At 39.5% G+C, this 17,311-nt stretch overlaps 3 protein-coding genes across 6 annotated transcripts; 1 reads left to right on the top strand and 2 right to left on the bottom strand.

Annotated features, from left to right (window-relative positions):
* Positions 1-46: 46 nt before the first annotated feature.
* On the top strand, positions 47-9,127 carry man2c1 (mannosidase, alpha, class 2C, member 1). Its single transcript, XM_004069994.5, has 26 exons — positions 47-270; positions 1,044-1,169; positions 1,251-1,374; positions 1,510-1,580; positions 1,669-1,846; positions 1,923-2,112; positions 2,209-2,315; positions 2,657-2,767; positions 3,765-3,857; positions 3,963-4,079; positions 4,160-4,255; positions 4,344-4,489; positions 4,804-4,927; positions 6,521-6,642; positions 6,729-6,814; positions 6,900-7,046; positions 7,175-7,254; positions 7,326-7,420; positions 7,495-7,599; positions 7,695-7,851; positions 7,930-8,073; positions 8,142-8,251; positions 8,338-8,417; positions 8,502-8,641; positions 8,706-8,809; positions 8,880-9,127. The coding sequence occupies exons 1-26, from the start codon at positions 170-172 to the stop codon at positions 8,989-8,991; spliced, it is 3,066 nt and encodes a 1,021-aa protein (XP_004070042.1). The 5' UTR covers positions 47-169; the 3' UTR covers positions 8,992-9,127.
* On the bottom strand, positions 9,081-12,951 carry neil1 (nei-like DNA glycosylase 1). 4 transcript variants are annotated; one of them, XM_004069628.5, is made up of 10 exons: positions 12,567-12,951; positions 11,247-11,725; positions 11,016-11,135; positions 10,429-10,531; positions 10,246-10,330; positions 10,028-10,149; positions 9,927-9,954; positions 9,565-9,635; positions 9,283-9,493; positions 9,081-9,190 (listed from the first exon to the last, which is right to left on the bottom strand). In XM_004069628.5, exons 2-10 carry the CDS (start codon positions 11,690-11,692, stop codon positions 9,135-9,137), a joined length of 1,242 nt encoding a protein of 413 aa, XP_004069676.1. In that variant the 5' UTR covers positions 11,693-11,725; positions 12,567-12,951; the 3' UTR covers positions 9,081-9,134. The 4 variants fall into 4 exon arrangements, with proteins under 4 accessions (XP_004069676.1, XP_078804845.1, XP_011474404.1 ...); XM_078948719.1 differs by having other exon boundaries at positions 9,081-9,166; XM_011476102.4 differs by having other exon boundaries at positions 9,283-9,490.
* Positions 12,952-13,130: 179 nt separating this feature from the next.
* Positions 13,131-17,311, bottom strand: commd4 (COMM domain containing 4). Its single transcript, XM_004069627.5, has 8 exons — positions 17,214-17,311; positions 16,882-16,953; positions 16,696-16,761; positions 16,565-16,604; positions 15,177-15,296; positions 14,600-14,680; positions 13,398-13,574; positions 13,131-13,302 (listed from the first exon to the last, which is right to left on the bottom strand). Exons 1-8 carry the CDS (start codon positions 17,214-17,216, stop codon positions 13,262-13,264), a joined length of 600 nt encoding a protein of 199 aa, XP_004069675.1. The 5' UTR covers positions 17,217-17,311; the 3' UTR covers positions 13,131-13,261.

Genomic DNA, 17,311 nt, shown 5'->3' with positions numbered 1-17,311 from the left:
TTCCCTTTTGCTGGTGTTGAGCTGCTCTGCCATCTAGCGGTTGATTATTGTAACTATAGCCTGAGTAAACAACATTCACTTCCGGGTCGCGGAAAAGTGCAGCTTCCGGGATAACTAAATTTCTTCACAAAAGACTGCTTATTTCTGGATATTTTGTGGTTATTTCAGCATGTATCGCCAACCCGTGTTGAAAAACAGGCGTACACTTTTGGAGAGAGCCGAGAAGTTTATCTCTGACGTGTATTTCACAGACTGCAACCTGAGAGGACGGTAAGGCTCCAACAACAGACTCAGTGAATGAAATAAAAGAAGCAACGAAAGCTTTTGTGATGCTTTGACATTCAGATGTTTATTTAACTTTATTGGCAACCTGTGAGATTACAGACGTGAAGGGCATACGAGCATTCATAAGCTCAACAACGAAAAACAATAAATTGCAAACAGTCAAATTATAGATCAAAGGTTAAAAATGTACAAAAATTATAATAAAATAATACTACATAAATAATTTAGTTTGAGTTTAGTGTTTGTATTCAATAGAAAGTTGAAAAAGACACAGTTGTGACGTATATCATTCCTAATTTTGTTCGAAATACAAAAAAACAACTTTGAGAACAAAAATATAAGATGTTAACTAGGGGTCAGGGGTCGATTTATTTCAATTCATAAGGTTGCTGATCCGATTCCTAGTTGATATGATATTGATTAATTTAGAACGATCCAATTTACTGACCTAAAATCAATCCAGGACATCTTTAGCCAAAAAATTCAACTAGAGTGACTCAGAGAGAAATTCATGGGTACTGAACAGTGCAGCTGAAGTTTTCCAGAGTCCTTGTATTTCTTGCAAGATAATCAAGTGTAAATGAAATGTGTACAAACAAACAAACAAGTAAACAAAAATTAATGCTAAATCTATTCAGATATTAGTTTCCTGAAGTTCAGCCCACTGTTGTTTTTTCACATCAAAATAATCCAAAAGGAACATTATTAGAACATGCTACCACTTATCTGAGTTGAATTTTTTGAGTTGGTTTCTGCAGACTTTATGGAGACTCCTGCCCCCTGCAGTCCATTGCCTCATTCATCTCCCCCAAGAGAATTCCATTTTCTGAGGCTTCCACGCAGAAGTTTGAACCGTACACAGTGGGAGACACCTTTGGGCCAACGTGAGTGAGGTTTTTAGGTACAAATAGGTTTTTCTTTTTTGTGTGTGTGGATGTCCAACCTCTAACCAAAGCTTCTTGAAGGTGGTGGACTTGCTGGTTTAAAGTGACACTGACAATTCCTGAATCGTGGAGGGGCAAAGAGGTCCATCTTTTGTGGGAAAGTGATGGGGAAGGAATGGTCTGGAAAGATGGACATCCAGTACAGGTAATATAGTTACTATGGAGATACAATTCTAAAGATCTCTTGTTGCTTAAGCTTTTCAGTTTTTGGTTAAGCGTAGACTTGTTAAACAGAAGCCTTTTGGGTGGATAACTACAGCTGTAAAGTCTTTGCTTTCAGGGTTTGACTAAAGAAGGGGAAAAGACAAGCTATATCCTATCGGACTGTCTTCAAAGTGAAGACCCTCATAGGTCAGCTGACTAAAATAGGACTTTGTTGCCCATCCAAAATTATTTTGACTCTCTAAATGGCTAATTTCCTCCTTCCTTGATCCTGCAGTTTCACCTTATACGTGGAGGTGGCTTGCAATGGGCTGTTTGGAGCTGGACAGGGATCCATGATTGCAACTCCAGACCCAAACAGGAGATTTTCTATTCACAAAGCTGAGCTGGTGATTTTCAACAGGGATGTCAGGGAGCTGTTGACAGAATTTGAGATGCTTGTTGACATTGTTAAGGTACTGTCACATTTGAGTGAAAACATGTTGATACATGGCATTGGACTGGCATCATTTTTTTGCACCTGATAAACAGGAACTTGGAGAAAGAGAGCAGCGAGGGTACCAGGCTCTTTTCACAGTCAATGAGATGGTGAATCGCTGTGACCCCACAGATCCCAGCTCTTTCTCTGAAGCACACAACCTGGCTTGCAAGTTCTTTAACCAGCGAAACGGAGAAAGCCAACACACTGTCCACGCAATGGGTCACTGCCACATAGACTCTGGTCTCTCTTTTTTACTTTTCTCTTTTCTGTCCATTGTTTTCAGTTCTTCAAAACTATTGCAGTAGGTGGTGCCTAAACAAGATTCTCTGTTTGCAGCCTGGCTGTGGCCCTATGAAGAAACAATTCGGAAGTGTGGCCGGAGCTGGGTGACGGTGATCAGTCTAATGGAAAAGAACCCAGAGTTCACCTTTACCTGCTCTCAGGTAAACTTTATCAGTACTTGTTTTTTTGGGGATCTCTACCAATCTGATACATTATTCCATGCTTGACCATGTCACAATGCAACAGATAACCTTTGCACATTTTTTGTTTCTTTTTTGCACATTTCTTTTGCACATCTTTTTCCCTGCACTGTTCTGTAAATAGCTTTTTAAATTATACCACCTTGTTGTTTGCATTTATGCTACATTTTCTTTGTTCTTGTTTTTTTTTATTTTTATATTGTCTTTTTTTCCCTCTGCTGTCAGTTGCTATGGTGACGAACAAATTTCACACGTGTGGGATCAATAAAGTAATTCTGATTCTGATGTTTGTGTTGCTTAAGGCCCAGCAGTTCCAGTGGGTAAAGAGCTGGTACCCAGGACTTTTCTCCAGGATTCAGTATTTTGTGAAGAAAGGCCAGTTCATTCCAGTTGGAGGAACATGGGTAGAAATGGTAATCTTAGAACTTAAATCCACTTTTGATCTATTTTAAAATCGTTCCCAGTGGTCTTTTCATTTTGATCATGCCGTTTTTAGCCTAAATTAAAAAAATTTCCCCTCTGAGTTGTGGGTAAAACTGTTGGCGTGGAAGGAAGGATCCACTTATTTCCCATGATCCCTTTGTTTAGACTCTCTTCCACTAGCTTACAGCCCCTCAAAACCCCAAGCTAACAAGAAAATGGTGAGCAAATATCCATCCGTAAAGTTTTGAGCCAGATGCCAGCTCAGACAAGAAAAACAAAGACGTTAATAGATCTTGTATTTGTCTGCAGGTGGAATCGAGCGGAGCAGCGAGACTTTGGCCCGCCCGTCGCAGTTTTGCATTTTTCTGATGGAAGAAATGTTTTTAAAAAATTAAGCTTAAAATTGCATTTCTGAGTATTTCTTCCTTAGTCATTGTTAATTAGGAGCAAACAAAAAATGCCATTTGCAAAAGATCATCTGTGACATGGAAAATATGCTGGATGGCTCACAAGCTCCCTGCTCTGCTCCATTCTGATGCATCCACTTGTACACGACTAGATCCATTTACATCTTTGGTTTCCCCGTCCGAGCTGACATCTGACTCCAAACTGTACGGCTGGATAGCTCCGAAATTGCTCGCCATTTTTGGGAGCCTGTAAGCAGCTCTGTGTTATGGGTGTGGAGAAAGGGGGCAGGGTTGCTTTGCCCCAACGGTCCCTCCCACAACTCAGAGACGAACTTCTGTTGACCTACAGCTGCTCTGAAGAAACTGCCTAGAAAGTGAAACAGATTTCTTTTTTTATTTTGGCTAAAAACAGCATAATCCAAATTAAAAGACCACTTGTAGTACTTTTTCAAAAGATCAACAGATGAGCAGAGTGGGTCTTTAAAGCTGTAACAACGGGTCTGCTGAAATTCTTTTGGCTTTTTTAAGTGCTCATTGTCCTGTTTGGTTCCTCTTTAGTAACTATATATTTGCCCCTTAGGATGGCAATCTGCCCTCGGGAGAGTCAATGATCCGACAGTTCCTGGAGGGCCAGCGCTTCTTTAACCAAGAGTTTGGGACTTATTGCAAAGAGGTAATGTCAAAAATAATAAGGAGAGATTCCTTTGTACAGTGTCTACATCCCCTTTTGTTTTATGATGTTATAAAGACGAACAATATCTTTCTTTGGGGTCTGCAGTTCTGGCTTCCAGATACATTTGGCTACTCTGCTCAGCTTCCTCAAATTATGCGAGGTTGTGGCATTCCAAATTTCTTGACTCAGAAACTCAGCTGGAATCTGGTCAACACCTTTCCTGTGAGTATTCTAAACAAGCTGGCTTAGAAAACTACTTTTCCAACATTTCCTGCTTCATCTCTATTCTCTGTCTCTTAAAGCACAACACGTTTTTCTGGGAAGGTTTAGATGGATCCCAGGTTTTAACCCACTTCCCACCCGGAAACTCCTATGAAATGAAGGGCAAAATTGAAGATGTGAGTGTATGTCGTAGTACATGAAGCTAAAACATTCCGTGGAAGCGTATAAACCCTCTCTGGGCGTCAACATTTTGTCCGCCCGCAGCTGGTAAAAACTGTGAAGAATAACAAAGACAAAGGCCGAGCCAATCACAGCGCAGCTTTGTTTGGGTTTGGAGACGGAGGCGGGGGGCCCAACCAGCTGATGTTGGACAGGCTACGCCTTGTCCAGGATACGGACGGGCTTCCAAGGTCAGTTCCTGTCCTTCACCTTATCTCATCAGCTGTCAGCAACCCCATTCCACGCAGAAAACACTCCCACCAGAAATGAGTCAAAGGATTGGTTTTGACTGTTCCTGGTGTCATGGCTGCTCTAATGGGTGATTTAGCAGAATCATTCAAAACACCAGCCTTAAGGGAAATGAGACATGCCTACTGACGTCATATTGACTATGTCAATATTCCATTACTGTGCTGGGAGTTACAGTCATGTTTGGGGACAATGAATAACTGAGGTGGAGAGCTATGATTGCTAACATTCATTTCCAAACATTGATGCTCCCCAGGGTCCAGATGTCTAGTCCAGACCAGCTTTTCTCACAGCTTCAGGCTGACTCTTCTCTGCTGTGCACTTGGACCGGAGAACTCTTTTTGGAGTTGCACAATGGCACCTACACCACACAGGCCCAGGTAAAACCAGAGGGTGCTTTCCATTTTAACTGTTGTCGTTTGTAAATTAGCAAAGGCACTTTTCATACACGTGTAACACAAAGTGCTTTACATTTTCAACGTAAAAACCAAAAAAAAAACCTTCACATATATAAAGAAAATATTGTAAAACACACGCACACAACGCAGCATAAAATGATTTATAAATACAATGCAAAGTAGAAATCTGGCTTGATACTGGTGGGGAAATGATATGTTTGGGGCCCGTCCACACCCGTCCCCCTCCTCATATTGACAGAAGATGCCCCCCGATCAAAGCAAGGATCGAGACCCAGGAGATCCCACTGCAGCGACTCTATTCACTGAGGGAAACGCTGAAGTTAAAACACAACGTGACAGGAATAAGATAAATAAAAATATTAACAGAAATTACTAAATAAATGATTCTGAATTGATGGGTATAAATCCCTAAAAGTGAATAAAAAATATAAATGAATAAAAAAGATCAAATCAAATAATTAAAAAGAAAATCTGATTACATGAAGTGAAAATCAAAAAAGTTTTTTGCCCAATTTCAGCTAAAAGCCAGATTAAACAGGTAGATTGTTAGCCTTCCTTTAAAAACATGTATAGTCTCTTTAGCACCGAGGTTCTCTGGGTGGCTGTTCTACAGGTGACGTCCATAATAACTGAAAGAAGCCTCGCAGTAAGTTTTGGTTCTAACATATTAGGAATTACTAAACAGGCCTGTACCAGAAGGCCTCAAGGTCGCTGAGGGCTCATACTGTAAAGCCATATCAGAGAAATATGACACCCCAATACCATAAAACAATCCTAAATGCATCGATTTTTAAAATGAGTGTATCGTATTCCCGCCCTCAGGTCAGTACAAGTGCAGCCGAGTTCTGGAATAGTTGAAGGTTTGATATCCTTCTGGGAAGAACAGAGAGGTGGCCATTACAGTAAACTAATCTATAAACAAAGCATGCATTAGCATCTCCGTGCTGGCCAGAGAGAGAAATAGAAAGACTCCAGCAACGTTTTTAAGATAATAAAATCCTGTTTTTGCTATATTTTAAATTTGCAGAGTAAAATAGTCTCTGAGTCAAAACTAACACCCAGGTTTCTATAAAAATTGAGAATTTGTTTTGATGAAATATTCTCTCTCTTGTCTTTTAGAATCAAAAACAAAACCTCTTTTTGGCCTGGTTGAACTGTAAGAAATTCTCTGCCATCAACACATTTCTGAAAGTTATTAATGAAGGTTTTTAATAAACTGTTATTAAAGATAAACATGTAAGTCATATATGAATATTTCAAAAGCTCAAACCATATTAGGAATTATGACAAAGCTTTAAAAACCTGGCTTGATTTTAAATCGCTTGTCCGAGGAAACTCACTGAATGAGCATTTTTATTGGATCACTGACTTGAAAGAGGCATCACTGCAGAACGGCACACAAATAACCTGATCTCTAAAAATAATTAAAGTATTTATGTAAAAAAAACTAAAACAAAAGGACACTAATGATCTAAACCCTTTTGGCTTTGCATCTAAATGGACTGAAATGTTGATTTGAGATTTAGCTTTTGATGTTTGCTGTGCCCTTTGCAGATCAAACGAGAGAACCGCCAGTGTGAGGCGCTGCTTCGTGATGTGGAGATAGCTTCCAGCTTAGCCCTGTGCCGAAGCAAAACCTTTTCATATCCTCAGGAAAAACTGCAGCGGCTCTGGAGGTTCAAACAAGATCTGTAATTGCTCATGTTTAGATTATAATTCAAGAATTTGATTTTAAAAAAAAATGTTTTTGTCTGTCTGACAGGTTGCTTCTTCTAAACCAGTTCCATGATGTGATTCCCGGCAGCTGCACAGCCATGGTTGTGGAGGATGCTTTAAAGTACTATGAAGGTGACTTCTTTTATTTTTTTTTACTCAAAATTTAGTCAGCTACATGTATTTACAATCCTCCACTTTTTTTCCCACTTCATTTTAGACATCCGAGCTGATGCTTCTATCCTTCTGCATGAAGCGTGTGAGGCCTTGGGGTCAAAGGGCAGCACTGCTGGGCTCTTCAACTCCCTTCCATGGGAACGTCAGGAAGTAATCGAGATAAAAGATGGTCCCGGCGGACTTGATCTGGGTGTGAAAATATCAATAAAAGTTACTCTGCTGCTCTCTAACCTTCTGATCAAATCAAACTTTATTCATAAAACACTTTTCATGTATATGGAAGACAGAGTTCTGATGCTCCTAAATCTATCTTGTCAGTTCTTGTGGAAGTTCCCAGCATTGGCATTTCAACTATCAAAGCCATACAACCTGTGACGGCAGTCTCTGTCACCTGCCAGGTATTTACTGCACACAGGAATATTGCATTTGTCGTCAACTGTGTCTAACCGGGGATTGTCTGACGCTGCAGGCTGACGGCACTGTGGTTATGGAGAATGGAATTTTAAGAACTGCCATCAATCAAGATGGCACTTTGGCCTCACTGCATTTAATCAATGCAAACCGGTAATGCCAAAACCAAAATCTGGACACCTGTATTTGTATGTGTCCACACAAGCAATAACCGACATTTGTTTCAGGGAGGCCCTCTCCGATGGTTGTCGCGGAAACCAGTTTGTCGTGTTTGATGACGTCCCCCTGTACTGGGATGCCTGGGATGTAATGGACTACCACCTTCAGACAAGGTTTCAGTCACTGTTCTTTAGATGTCGAGTGCATCCCTGTGTCATGAAAAATTCAGGAAACACGTGGCGCAGAATAAGAGATGGTGATCCCACAGGAAGCCGGTGGAGGAGGTCATACAGCCGGTTCATGTGGTGTCCTCTGGCGGTCTTCGGGCCAGCGTCAGCTTCACCCTCAGGATCAGTGACAAAAGCACAATCGTCCAGGAGATTGTCATGGATGCCATGAGTCCTTATCTCAAGTTCAACACTAAAGTAAATGCATCATTCTTTTAACCTCTCAACAGTAGACTTTCTTGTTGAGTAAAAAAAAAGTACATCTTATCCCTTCAGGTGGAATGGGCGGAGTCTCACAAGTTTCTTAAGGTGGAATTTCCTGTTAGAGTCCGTAGCCCCAATGCTACCTATGAGATCCAGTTTGGGCATCTGCAAAGACCAACACACTGGAACACTTCCTGGGACTGGGCCAGGTTTGAGGTATATATAATTCATTCCAGAAATGTGAATGGTTTTTAAAGACTTGACATTTTTTATTTCCTTTCTAGGTTTGGGGTCACAAATGGGCTGACCTCTCTGAGCACAACTTTGGAGTTTCCCTTTTAAATGACAGCAAATACGGTTACTCCATCCACAAGAACACCATGACTCTGTCCTTGTGAGGTTTCCCTTGCTTCTCAAGTCAGCTGTATCAAATGCTGTTGACGGGTGACCCGCTTTTGACCTAAATTGATTCTTTTTCAGGATAAGAGCACCAAAAGCTCCAGATTCTACAGCTGACATGGGTGCTCATCAATTCACTTATGCCATCATGCCACACACAGGTCGTTTTTTTTTTTTTTTTTTTGCTGCAAATTAGTGTAACTCAAGATGCATTTGACATGTGATACTATGTTTTCGCCATATAGGCTCATTTCAGGACGCCTCGGTCATCCAGGCTGCTTACAACCTTAACTTCCCTCTAAGGCGGATGCAGTGCCATCCTGACACCAAAGCATGGAGCTCCTTCTCCGTTACCAAACCAGTCATACTTGAAACCATTAAACAGGTATCATTCTGACCTTTTGAAGATTTCCATAAAAGGAAACTGATTCCAGCGTCTTCACTAACAGGCTGAGGACGCAAAAGGGACCCTTGTGGTGCGTCTCTATGAATCACACGGGAGCAGCCTGACTGCAACTCTGTGCACAACTCTTCCAGTCAAAGAAGCCTGGCAGTAAGTGTTTGGACTGCTCCTGTTGGATTTCTCTGTTGTTGACTAAGAACAAAAACCTTTTTCCTTTCAGCTGCGACCTCCTGGAGAGGCGGGACCCCGCCCGGCCGGCACACGTCACATCGGATGGAATAATGCTGAGCTTCAGACCGTTTCAGATTGTTACACTTCTGCTCGTTTTGTGATTTGGTGCAACATGTCTGCACAGCAGGGGTTGAAACAACGATGAAACTAATCACTTCATACTTAAACCAATCAACACCTTTCTACTAGATTTTTGTTAAAAAATGATTTATTAAAAAAATATTTGAAAGTATCAAATGCTCCCTTAGTTTTCCTGTTTTCTGCTCTTCCTTGATCCTTTTCCATTTAGTTTCTTTTGGTCTGAAACAAAAACATGAAAAAAAAAAACATTAAAAGTCCTCATTTTTTTCTCTGCTACAGGAAGTTAATTTTGGATTCAGCAGCAAGGTTACCTCCCGCTCCTTCTGTTGTGTTGGCCTTCCTCTGACGTGCACTCGATCTTGTTCCGATCTGTGGTTTTGATGTTTCCTGGGTCTTTCCTGTCTTTGCTCTGGCAACAATAGCTTCCTTTGTCTTTGCTTCATTTACCTTCGATGTTTCGGTCTCCCCCTCCTCTTTGACCACCTTTTTCTTTGTTGCACTTTTAGACTGACTTCTGATCTTCTAAAAGAAACCGAAACGTTTAAGAATCGCAGCTTTAGATGCCATTTCTGCAAGAAAGTTATGGTTTTTACCTTTTTCTTGTTCGTGTAATCATGGTCGTCCTCGTTCTTAATTCTCTTTTTAGCCTTTGGTGATTTTGAATCTTGACAGAAACAAAATATCAATAAAACTAGAGTTTAGGTCCTATTTTCTTTTCTTTTAAAGTCCCACACCATACATCAGAATAGGGTGGAGCAGAGAGCTTGTGGCCCACCCATCTTAGTGGCAAAGAAAATGCTGGTGATTTACAACTATTTGAATAAAGACATACTCTGAAATGCAATTTTAAGTTTAGTTTTCTTTATATATGTCCTCCATCATAAGAAAAATACCAGAATAACATGTTAAAAACACAATTTTCATTCTATTGGGTTTAACAAAAGTGTATGCTTACTTTTGGGTGCCATGGGACCAGGATCTCCCTGAAACAAATAGAGAAACATTAGCATTAAACCAAATTCTTTCAAATTTCTCTCATTACAATGTTGCACCCACTTTAAACCACATGGTTCTGCCGTTGTGGTCCCGAATAGATTTCATTCCATCAACGTAATAACACTGCAGCCACGCCTGAAAGGCTGAGTAGTCTGATTTCTCAGGGTCATAGCCCTTCCCACCTAAAACACCAAAGTTTCATATTTAGAAAGCATTCTGTGGAACTATATGACTGGAGTAAACCAACAAATATATAAATTAAACGCACAAAGACTCACCTAGACTGATGACTTCCAAAGGAACTGTGTGACAAAGCCTGAGGAGGTCACCTGCCTCTTGCTTCACTTCTTTCTTTTTCGCTCTCTGGGGAGATGTGGGAGGAACAAAGAAAATACTGTCTGAAATAACAGACACTGTATTTTCTCAGCTTGAAAAAAAAATGCACAACTTTGCTGTTTCACCTTTGTGGCTACATCTTTCAAAGGCTTCTTATTCTCAAACAAATCGTCTGCACCAAGGCTCTCCAGTACTCCCCGGGCCGGCACGAAGGGTGGGATGTTTAACCTAAAAAGAAAGGGGGAGGTCAAAAATAGCTTTTGCATAATAGTGCCTCGCAGTAACAGCTTCTACCCAAGCTGATCAAAGTAAAAATCATGAGTCATTTTATGAAACAAAACAGAATTCATTGCAGATTAATTGTTTTATCTTCTACTTCATATGTTTATGTGGGACCACTGGGCCATGGTAAGCAAACTCATTTCACAGCGAAACAACTGTCAAACCTGTCTGACATGAGTGATTTACTGTAATATAGTAAACAACACACCGACTCTGATTATACATTAACACATTTAAAAAATTATTTTATTCAAAGATTCGGCTAAAATACTGATAACTGGCACAGCTGGGAGGGAAATGTTGAGTTAAGGGTTCTGCCCAATAACCCAATGACTGTCTAAGCCTGACTGCTTAACATGTTCCCAATTAAACCAATATTTCTTTAGCAGTATGTGGACTGATGCTCATCGTGTCCAGTTTGCACCCTTACCTGTAAAGGATTTCAGCCCTGAGGTAGTTTCCGATGCCATTAAAGTACTTTTGATTCAGCAGGACTTCACAAATCGGCCGGTCAAAAGCCCGATCAGACAGATTTGACAAAACATTCTCCCTACAGAAACATTATTACTTTCAGTGAGCCGTGTTTTGGCTGTGCAAATGAGAAGTGAGACTTTCGTTTCAATGATGAATGTGAAAATAGGAGACTCTCAGCCTTACGAACCTGAAATGTTGATACTCAAACATGATACAGGGCCCTCTGTCAGGCTGCCACGTCCCATTGGGCTGCCAGCTTCCAAACCTGCGTGCATCCACAAAGCTAAGCACTTTGCAGGGTTTTTCTTTGGTGTAAAACCGCAGGTGGGCATGCTTGGGCACTTCGTCCTCGCTCGTGAAACGGAAATAACCTGACATTCCGAAGCGAAAGACTATGTCCATGGGCTGAGCTGCTTTTCCCCTACGATCGGGATCGTCACTCTTGATGGGCGTCAGCGTTAGCTTCACTTCCTTTCCCCTTGAAGCGGCTGTTATGCGATAGGCCTCGCAGGTGAAGGCCACCTCTGGGTTTTTGCTGACTTCAGACTTTCTGACTGCACCAGCAAATACCACTCCATCACACATCCTGTTCACATACAGGCTGGCCAAGTGCAACTCTGGTCCCTCAGGCATTTTTTTTTTCCAAGAAAAAGGATGAAAACTATTCTGCAAATGCAAATAATAAAAAATAAAACAGCATGTGTGGCCACGTCCTACAGAAATAGGAAAACGCCCTCGTGATAGAACATGTTTGCATCACATTTTACAGTATTTCACAGCATGCAAGGATGCAGAAGAGATTAAGCAACATTAAAAATTGCAGAAGACAACAAAGAACATGGGAGTTTTACAAAAAAAAAGGAAAAAGTTTGAAACTTCTGAGAATAGGGTGTTTTAAATGGAATGTTTGGGAGAAGAATTTTGGTATGTTTAGATGGGAACGAGATCTAAAGCTAATAGGCAGAGGGGCTGAAACGGCTGCAGTTGGATGGATGGAGGAGGTTCTGAGATAGCTGAAGGAGGTGGACAAAAGAGAGGGTTCAGAAGAAGATCATGAATGGAGGAGAGGAACCTCAAAAAAAGGACAGAAATGTTTTGGATTCAATTCTGAAATGATCGTGAAGCCAGTGAAGCTTTTTAAAATGTGATGTTGTAGAAAAGAGGCAGCAGAATCTTGGAAAACTATGAATGAAAAGAAAATTACTTTTCTCTCAAATCGGCCTACAAAACAAGCTCAACAATGATCTTCAATGGCAAAATACTACTCGTGCAATACCCTTTTAACAAACAAGTGCACTGATTTTGCAAGAACAATATATTTTTTAAAACATTTGGTCATACATAGGCATCGATTTGTTTTCCACCAGGATTTAACAAACAAGAAAAACATAACTAATGCTCAATTATTCAGCCCATCACCAACTATAAACTAAAGTCTGTATTTGTGTGCAATGGCACTTGTTAACTTAGACTGTAAAATGTATCATCATGGCACGTAGAAACTTACCAACGCGACGAAAACAGCCTTTAAAGACGTGCTTTGTTTTAGTGCTCCTGTTTCAGCTGCATGAAAGTTTGCTGCTTTCTTTGGCAGAACATGCGGCACCAAAAAAATGCTTTTACAACATTTGTGTTACCAAACAAGTTGTGCAACCATCGTTCTGCAAGTAAACTGAAAATATCGCGAGATTCACGAGCTTTATCTTGCTAGTTTTTTTTTTTTGTGTGCTTAGTAAGATTTAGTGGTATTTACAAACCAAATTAAATAAAGAAAAGAAAAAAAATAACAAATAGAATGTGCCCATTTCCCCTTTTATGAAAAACTTTTGTTTACAGTATGTTTATGCATACCGGGAATAGCTGCGAAAACACAAGCAAAACACCGGAAACTCGTCTCCACCCCGATGCATGATGGCACATGTAGGCCACAGTGCAAGTTGCATTTTATCCATAATCAAATTGATGGTTTATCATTGAAAATCTCCGTGACTAAAATAAAAGTTAGAGTATTTTTACTTATTTAAACATTTACAATGCGAACAACAACGCTGCACAAATATACCACAGAATCTCCAAACATTAAAGCAGTATTTTATTTAACATTTAAGATTATTTAATACAATACAAAATGTATAAATCCCATTTAGGCAGTTCTTCACAACAAATGGGCAACTCCCGATCAACCAATTGGTTTTCCAGTCTTCACTGTAGTGTGTTCATCAAGGCCTGGGCTTGTTTGAGCTCTGCAGAAACACATATTTCATAAAATGAAATGTTTGAAAAGAAAGCAGAAGTATCATGTTTGTTCTAAAGACATCTGAGAGTTAAGGAAACTTACCAGAAAGAAGGACTCTGAACTTGTCAGCAGAAATAGAGAAAGCAGCAGTTTCGGAACAGCCTGACTCTGCACCTTGTTTTTGCAGTTTCAGATGTATAAGAGGTTCATTGACCTCACTCAATTCACTGGAGCTCAGGGTGTAGTCGACACGCCAAGAAACCGAGTCCAGTCTTCCTACTGAAAGTCAGAGCAGGGTAGTCAAGTCAACTTTATTTATAAAGTGCTATTAAAACAGCAGATGCTGACCAAAGTGCTTAACAATGCAGGGTAAAAACAAAACAAAAAACTAAAACAAACAGCATAAAATAAAAAAATCAATAAATTAAATGAAAATGAATAAAATCAATAAGAACCAATAAAAACATAAACTCACACTGAGTTAAAAGCCAGGGAGAAAAAGTGAGTTTTTAACTTGGATTTAAAATCATGCAGTGAACGGGCCTGCCTAACCTGCATAGGCACAAGCTCATCACTACAACACTCAATCATCTGTTTGGTGCAGTGCGATTCATTCCCTCTTTCCCTCTCCCCTCCTGGGGAGTGGGAGTGCTTCCAGATTCCAGTTGGCTCATCCGTGCTCCTGATCCTGACCGTCTACCTCGTCTCTGCTCCTGCTCCTACACCTGGCTGTGGATCCTGCCTCTGGCTCATCTCTGGCTCGTCTCTGCTCTGTACCTGACCGAGTACCTCGTCTCTGCTCCTGCTCCTACACCTGGCTGTGGATCCTGTCTCCGGCTCGACTCGCACCCCCGGCTGTCCCCCCAACTCCGTCTGGATGAAGCTCGTCAGCTGGACTTTAAATATGTAGTTGTAGAGTTAGATAAGTTAATCATTCTCTATGAGTTCTGGTAAATCGCCTGTCCGTCCTGGGGGAGGATCCCTCCTTCATGTGGGCATCCCTGAGGTTTCTTCGTTTTTTCTGGAATCCGTTTTTTTAAGGAGTTTTTCCTTACCACGAAGGAAGGTTAAAGGGCAGGGATATCCAGTTTAGTTTAGTCTGTTTAGTTAGTTCAATTTAGTACTTTCCTATTGAATTCTATGTATTCATGATCCTTTTGATTTTATGTTTTACTTTCTCATTACCGATACGAAGCCCATCGAGACGACTGTTGTTGTGAATTCAGGCTATACCAATAAAATTGAATTGAATTGAAATTGAATCATCTTACTTTAGAGAAACATAGAAATAAACAAATGCTTACATCTTAGGCTGGTCTCTCTGAGCTTGTCCTGAAGTGCAGAGTGCTTGTCCTCATAGGATTTGCACAGTCCAGAAGCATGCTCTAACCACATGGAAACATTTGAATGAGACTGTACGTGGAGAAACATTTTTAACAGGTTCAAAAAAACCACAACATCCATAAAAATTAAGCCCATAAATCAACAAGTAAAATGTGTTTCATAACATAAAAACTGTAAAGGCATAAAAGATCTTCATCAGTACTGCCTTCAAACTATTGTGTTCAAACATCCTTAATTCACTTTAATTTAATAATAATTTAAAGATATGCACAAACATAAAATTGTTTTATCTCTTTGGTTTGGTTTTAAATAAAATGTTACCTAACGTTTTAAATTTGATATCTATTGTATTTAATATGACTTTATCTAATTAATTTTATGTCATCTTTTTATCTGTAAAGTATTTGAATAACTCTGTCGATAGATTGTGCAATAGAAGAAAGCCAGCCCTGGCTTGCCCTATAATGTAATCTTTCTTCATTAATCCTCAGGTATCTGCAGAGAGAAAGTGATTAATACTGCACACAAAGGACCAACCTTTAGGCAGACCAAGCTGCTGCAGCTCGCTGGACAAAGACTCACTGTCAACATCATGCTTTGCTGCGCTGGACAAAATAAAGCTGAGCACAGCCACACTTGCTTTGATGTCGCCACTCTCTGAAAGACAGCAAAATGTCTACTAACTGCTCTTCCCAAATAAGAGGTTTGTTATAAAATATAAGGTTAAAAAAAAGGTAACCGTTTTAAAAAGACTACTACAAGGCACATTATTTTCTTTGAAAAGAAACCGGCAATTGTGTAGAAGCTGAAGAAACCAACAGTTTCGGTCCTGACAGTAAGGCCTTTTGAGATATGTTTTTATTTCTTTATTTAATCACACAGATCAAGTCTGGATTACAAACAGACACCAAAGAAAAAATTCATAGCCATGTTGGTGGAACATTTGATCTTAAAAATGAAGTTTTCAACTGTTGAACTACACAAAGTCATGCCTAAACATACATTGTCTGTTTTAAAAGCTACATATCCCAAAATAATCTGAATATACCTGGCATTTCAGAATAATTCTCCCAATAACTAACAAAATGTCTGTAGCATTTGTGATCAGGCATCCAATCAAGATCTGTAACTACCCCATTTTCAATTTTAACCGAAACAATTGCAAACCAGCTGTTTTACTTTTTTTTCTTTTGTCTTTAATCGTGTTTTTTTTCCTTCTGGTCTAACATAACAGAGAGTTACATCTCAAAGGACATCTTTGTGTAAGATTGTTTCGTCTCTCACATGCACAGGGGTGCTTTGACTTTCACTAACCATTACTTTTCACTGGATGTCAAAACAGACAGAAAGCCTTTGTACACTAAACAAAGAGGGTTGCTATAAAGACTGGTGCTCCTCAGCAAAAAAGGTCTGGAGCCGAAATAAACAATTGGTATTTATAAAAATTAAATACAAAGATTTAAAAAAGTTATATTATTCTTTTCTATAATAGGAATATGCATATTTGTGTACAGTGTATCATAATCTGCACCACATTAAACAGATACACATTCAGATCCATAAGCTGTGGAAGAAGTAACTTGGAACAAAACAAAGAAATAAATAAAAATAAAACAACGGAGGCCTGCACATGACAGTATTTAAAAAAAAAATATTCTTCCCTCAAATTATTAATAAGAATACTAATTTATGGGCACACAAATTAGCATTTGTACAGCACAAATTATTATTTTAGTATCTCCAATTCTTATTACTATTGTTTGATAAGAAAATACTAAAGGGTTGTGCAAAATATTAGTTTGTGTGTGCTGAGAAAATGCTAATTTGTGAGCACAAATTAATAATTTGAGGGAACATTTTTCTAATATTATGTCCAGTATAATATTTACCAATTGGAGTTTTAAAAGTAATAATAAAATACATACCAAACTTTGCATCTGCAGTAAGCTTCACAATTTTCTCATACTGAAAGGTTTGAGAGAAGACATGATGATTGTTTATTTGTGATGTGTAACCCAACAATATTTAAACATTAATAGAACATTCAAAGACTTACATCAATTCCTTCACCCAGCAAATCTTTCAGCACCTGACCACAGAGGAGTTTCATCTTCACACTAGACTTTTAAGAAAAAAAGGACAAATAAACAAACAAACAAAAACAAGTATTGACATGGAGCTAGAGGAAAGGAAAGAAAAAAAAAACTTTGAGTTGAAATAAGTGTCACTATCAGGTTCATACCATTTTTGCTAATGTTGTAATTTCTGCAAGCACCCAATCGGGGCAGTCCAAATCTCCACAGAAACGGAACCTCTTTAACAGAAAAATATTAAAACATTAAAAACTTAGAAACAGAACAGCCATTAATGTAAACAAACTCTGACAGCAGCTGAGCATCATATGCTACTAGCTTTGCATGCTAACTACGAGGAAATAGCACGTGAATAACCCCTTTGTTTGCAGTAGCGTTACTTTAAGACACCAGAACAATATGCATGCAAGCTATACTCTAAAATCAACTGTATATTAGTGAACTGAGACTTTAAAACGAAAATAAATTCGACAAGGTTTACCATGACTGCTGTAGGACGAAAACGGAATGCCTGTTAGCTTCTCACTGATTGGATGGACAAGAAAAGGAGGCGGGACTTCCGTGTTGAATCATGTGACG

The sequence above is a fragment of the Oryzias latipes genome, chromosome 6 (assembly GCF_053564925.1).
Source record: "Oryzias latipes strain Hd-rR chromosome 6, Olatipes_Hd-rR_3.1".
NCBI classification, from domain to species: domain Eukaryota; kingdom Metazoa; phylum Chordata; class Actinopteri; order Beloniformes; family Adrianichthyidae; genus Oryzias; species Oryzias latipes.
The sequence above is the reverse complement of the archived record's forward strand: the minus strand, read 5'-3'. Positions and strand labels throughout refer to the sequence as shown.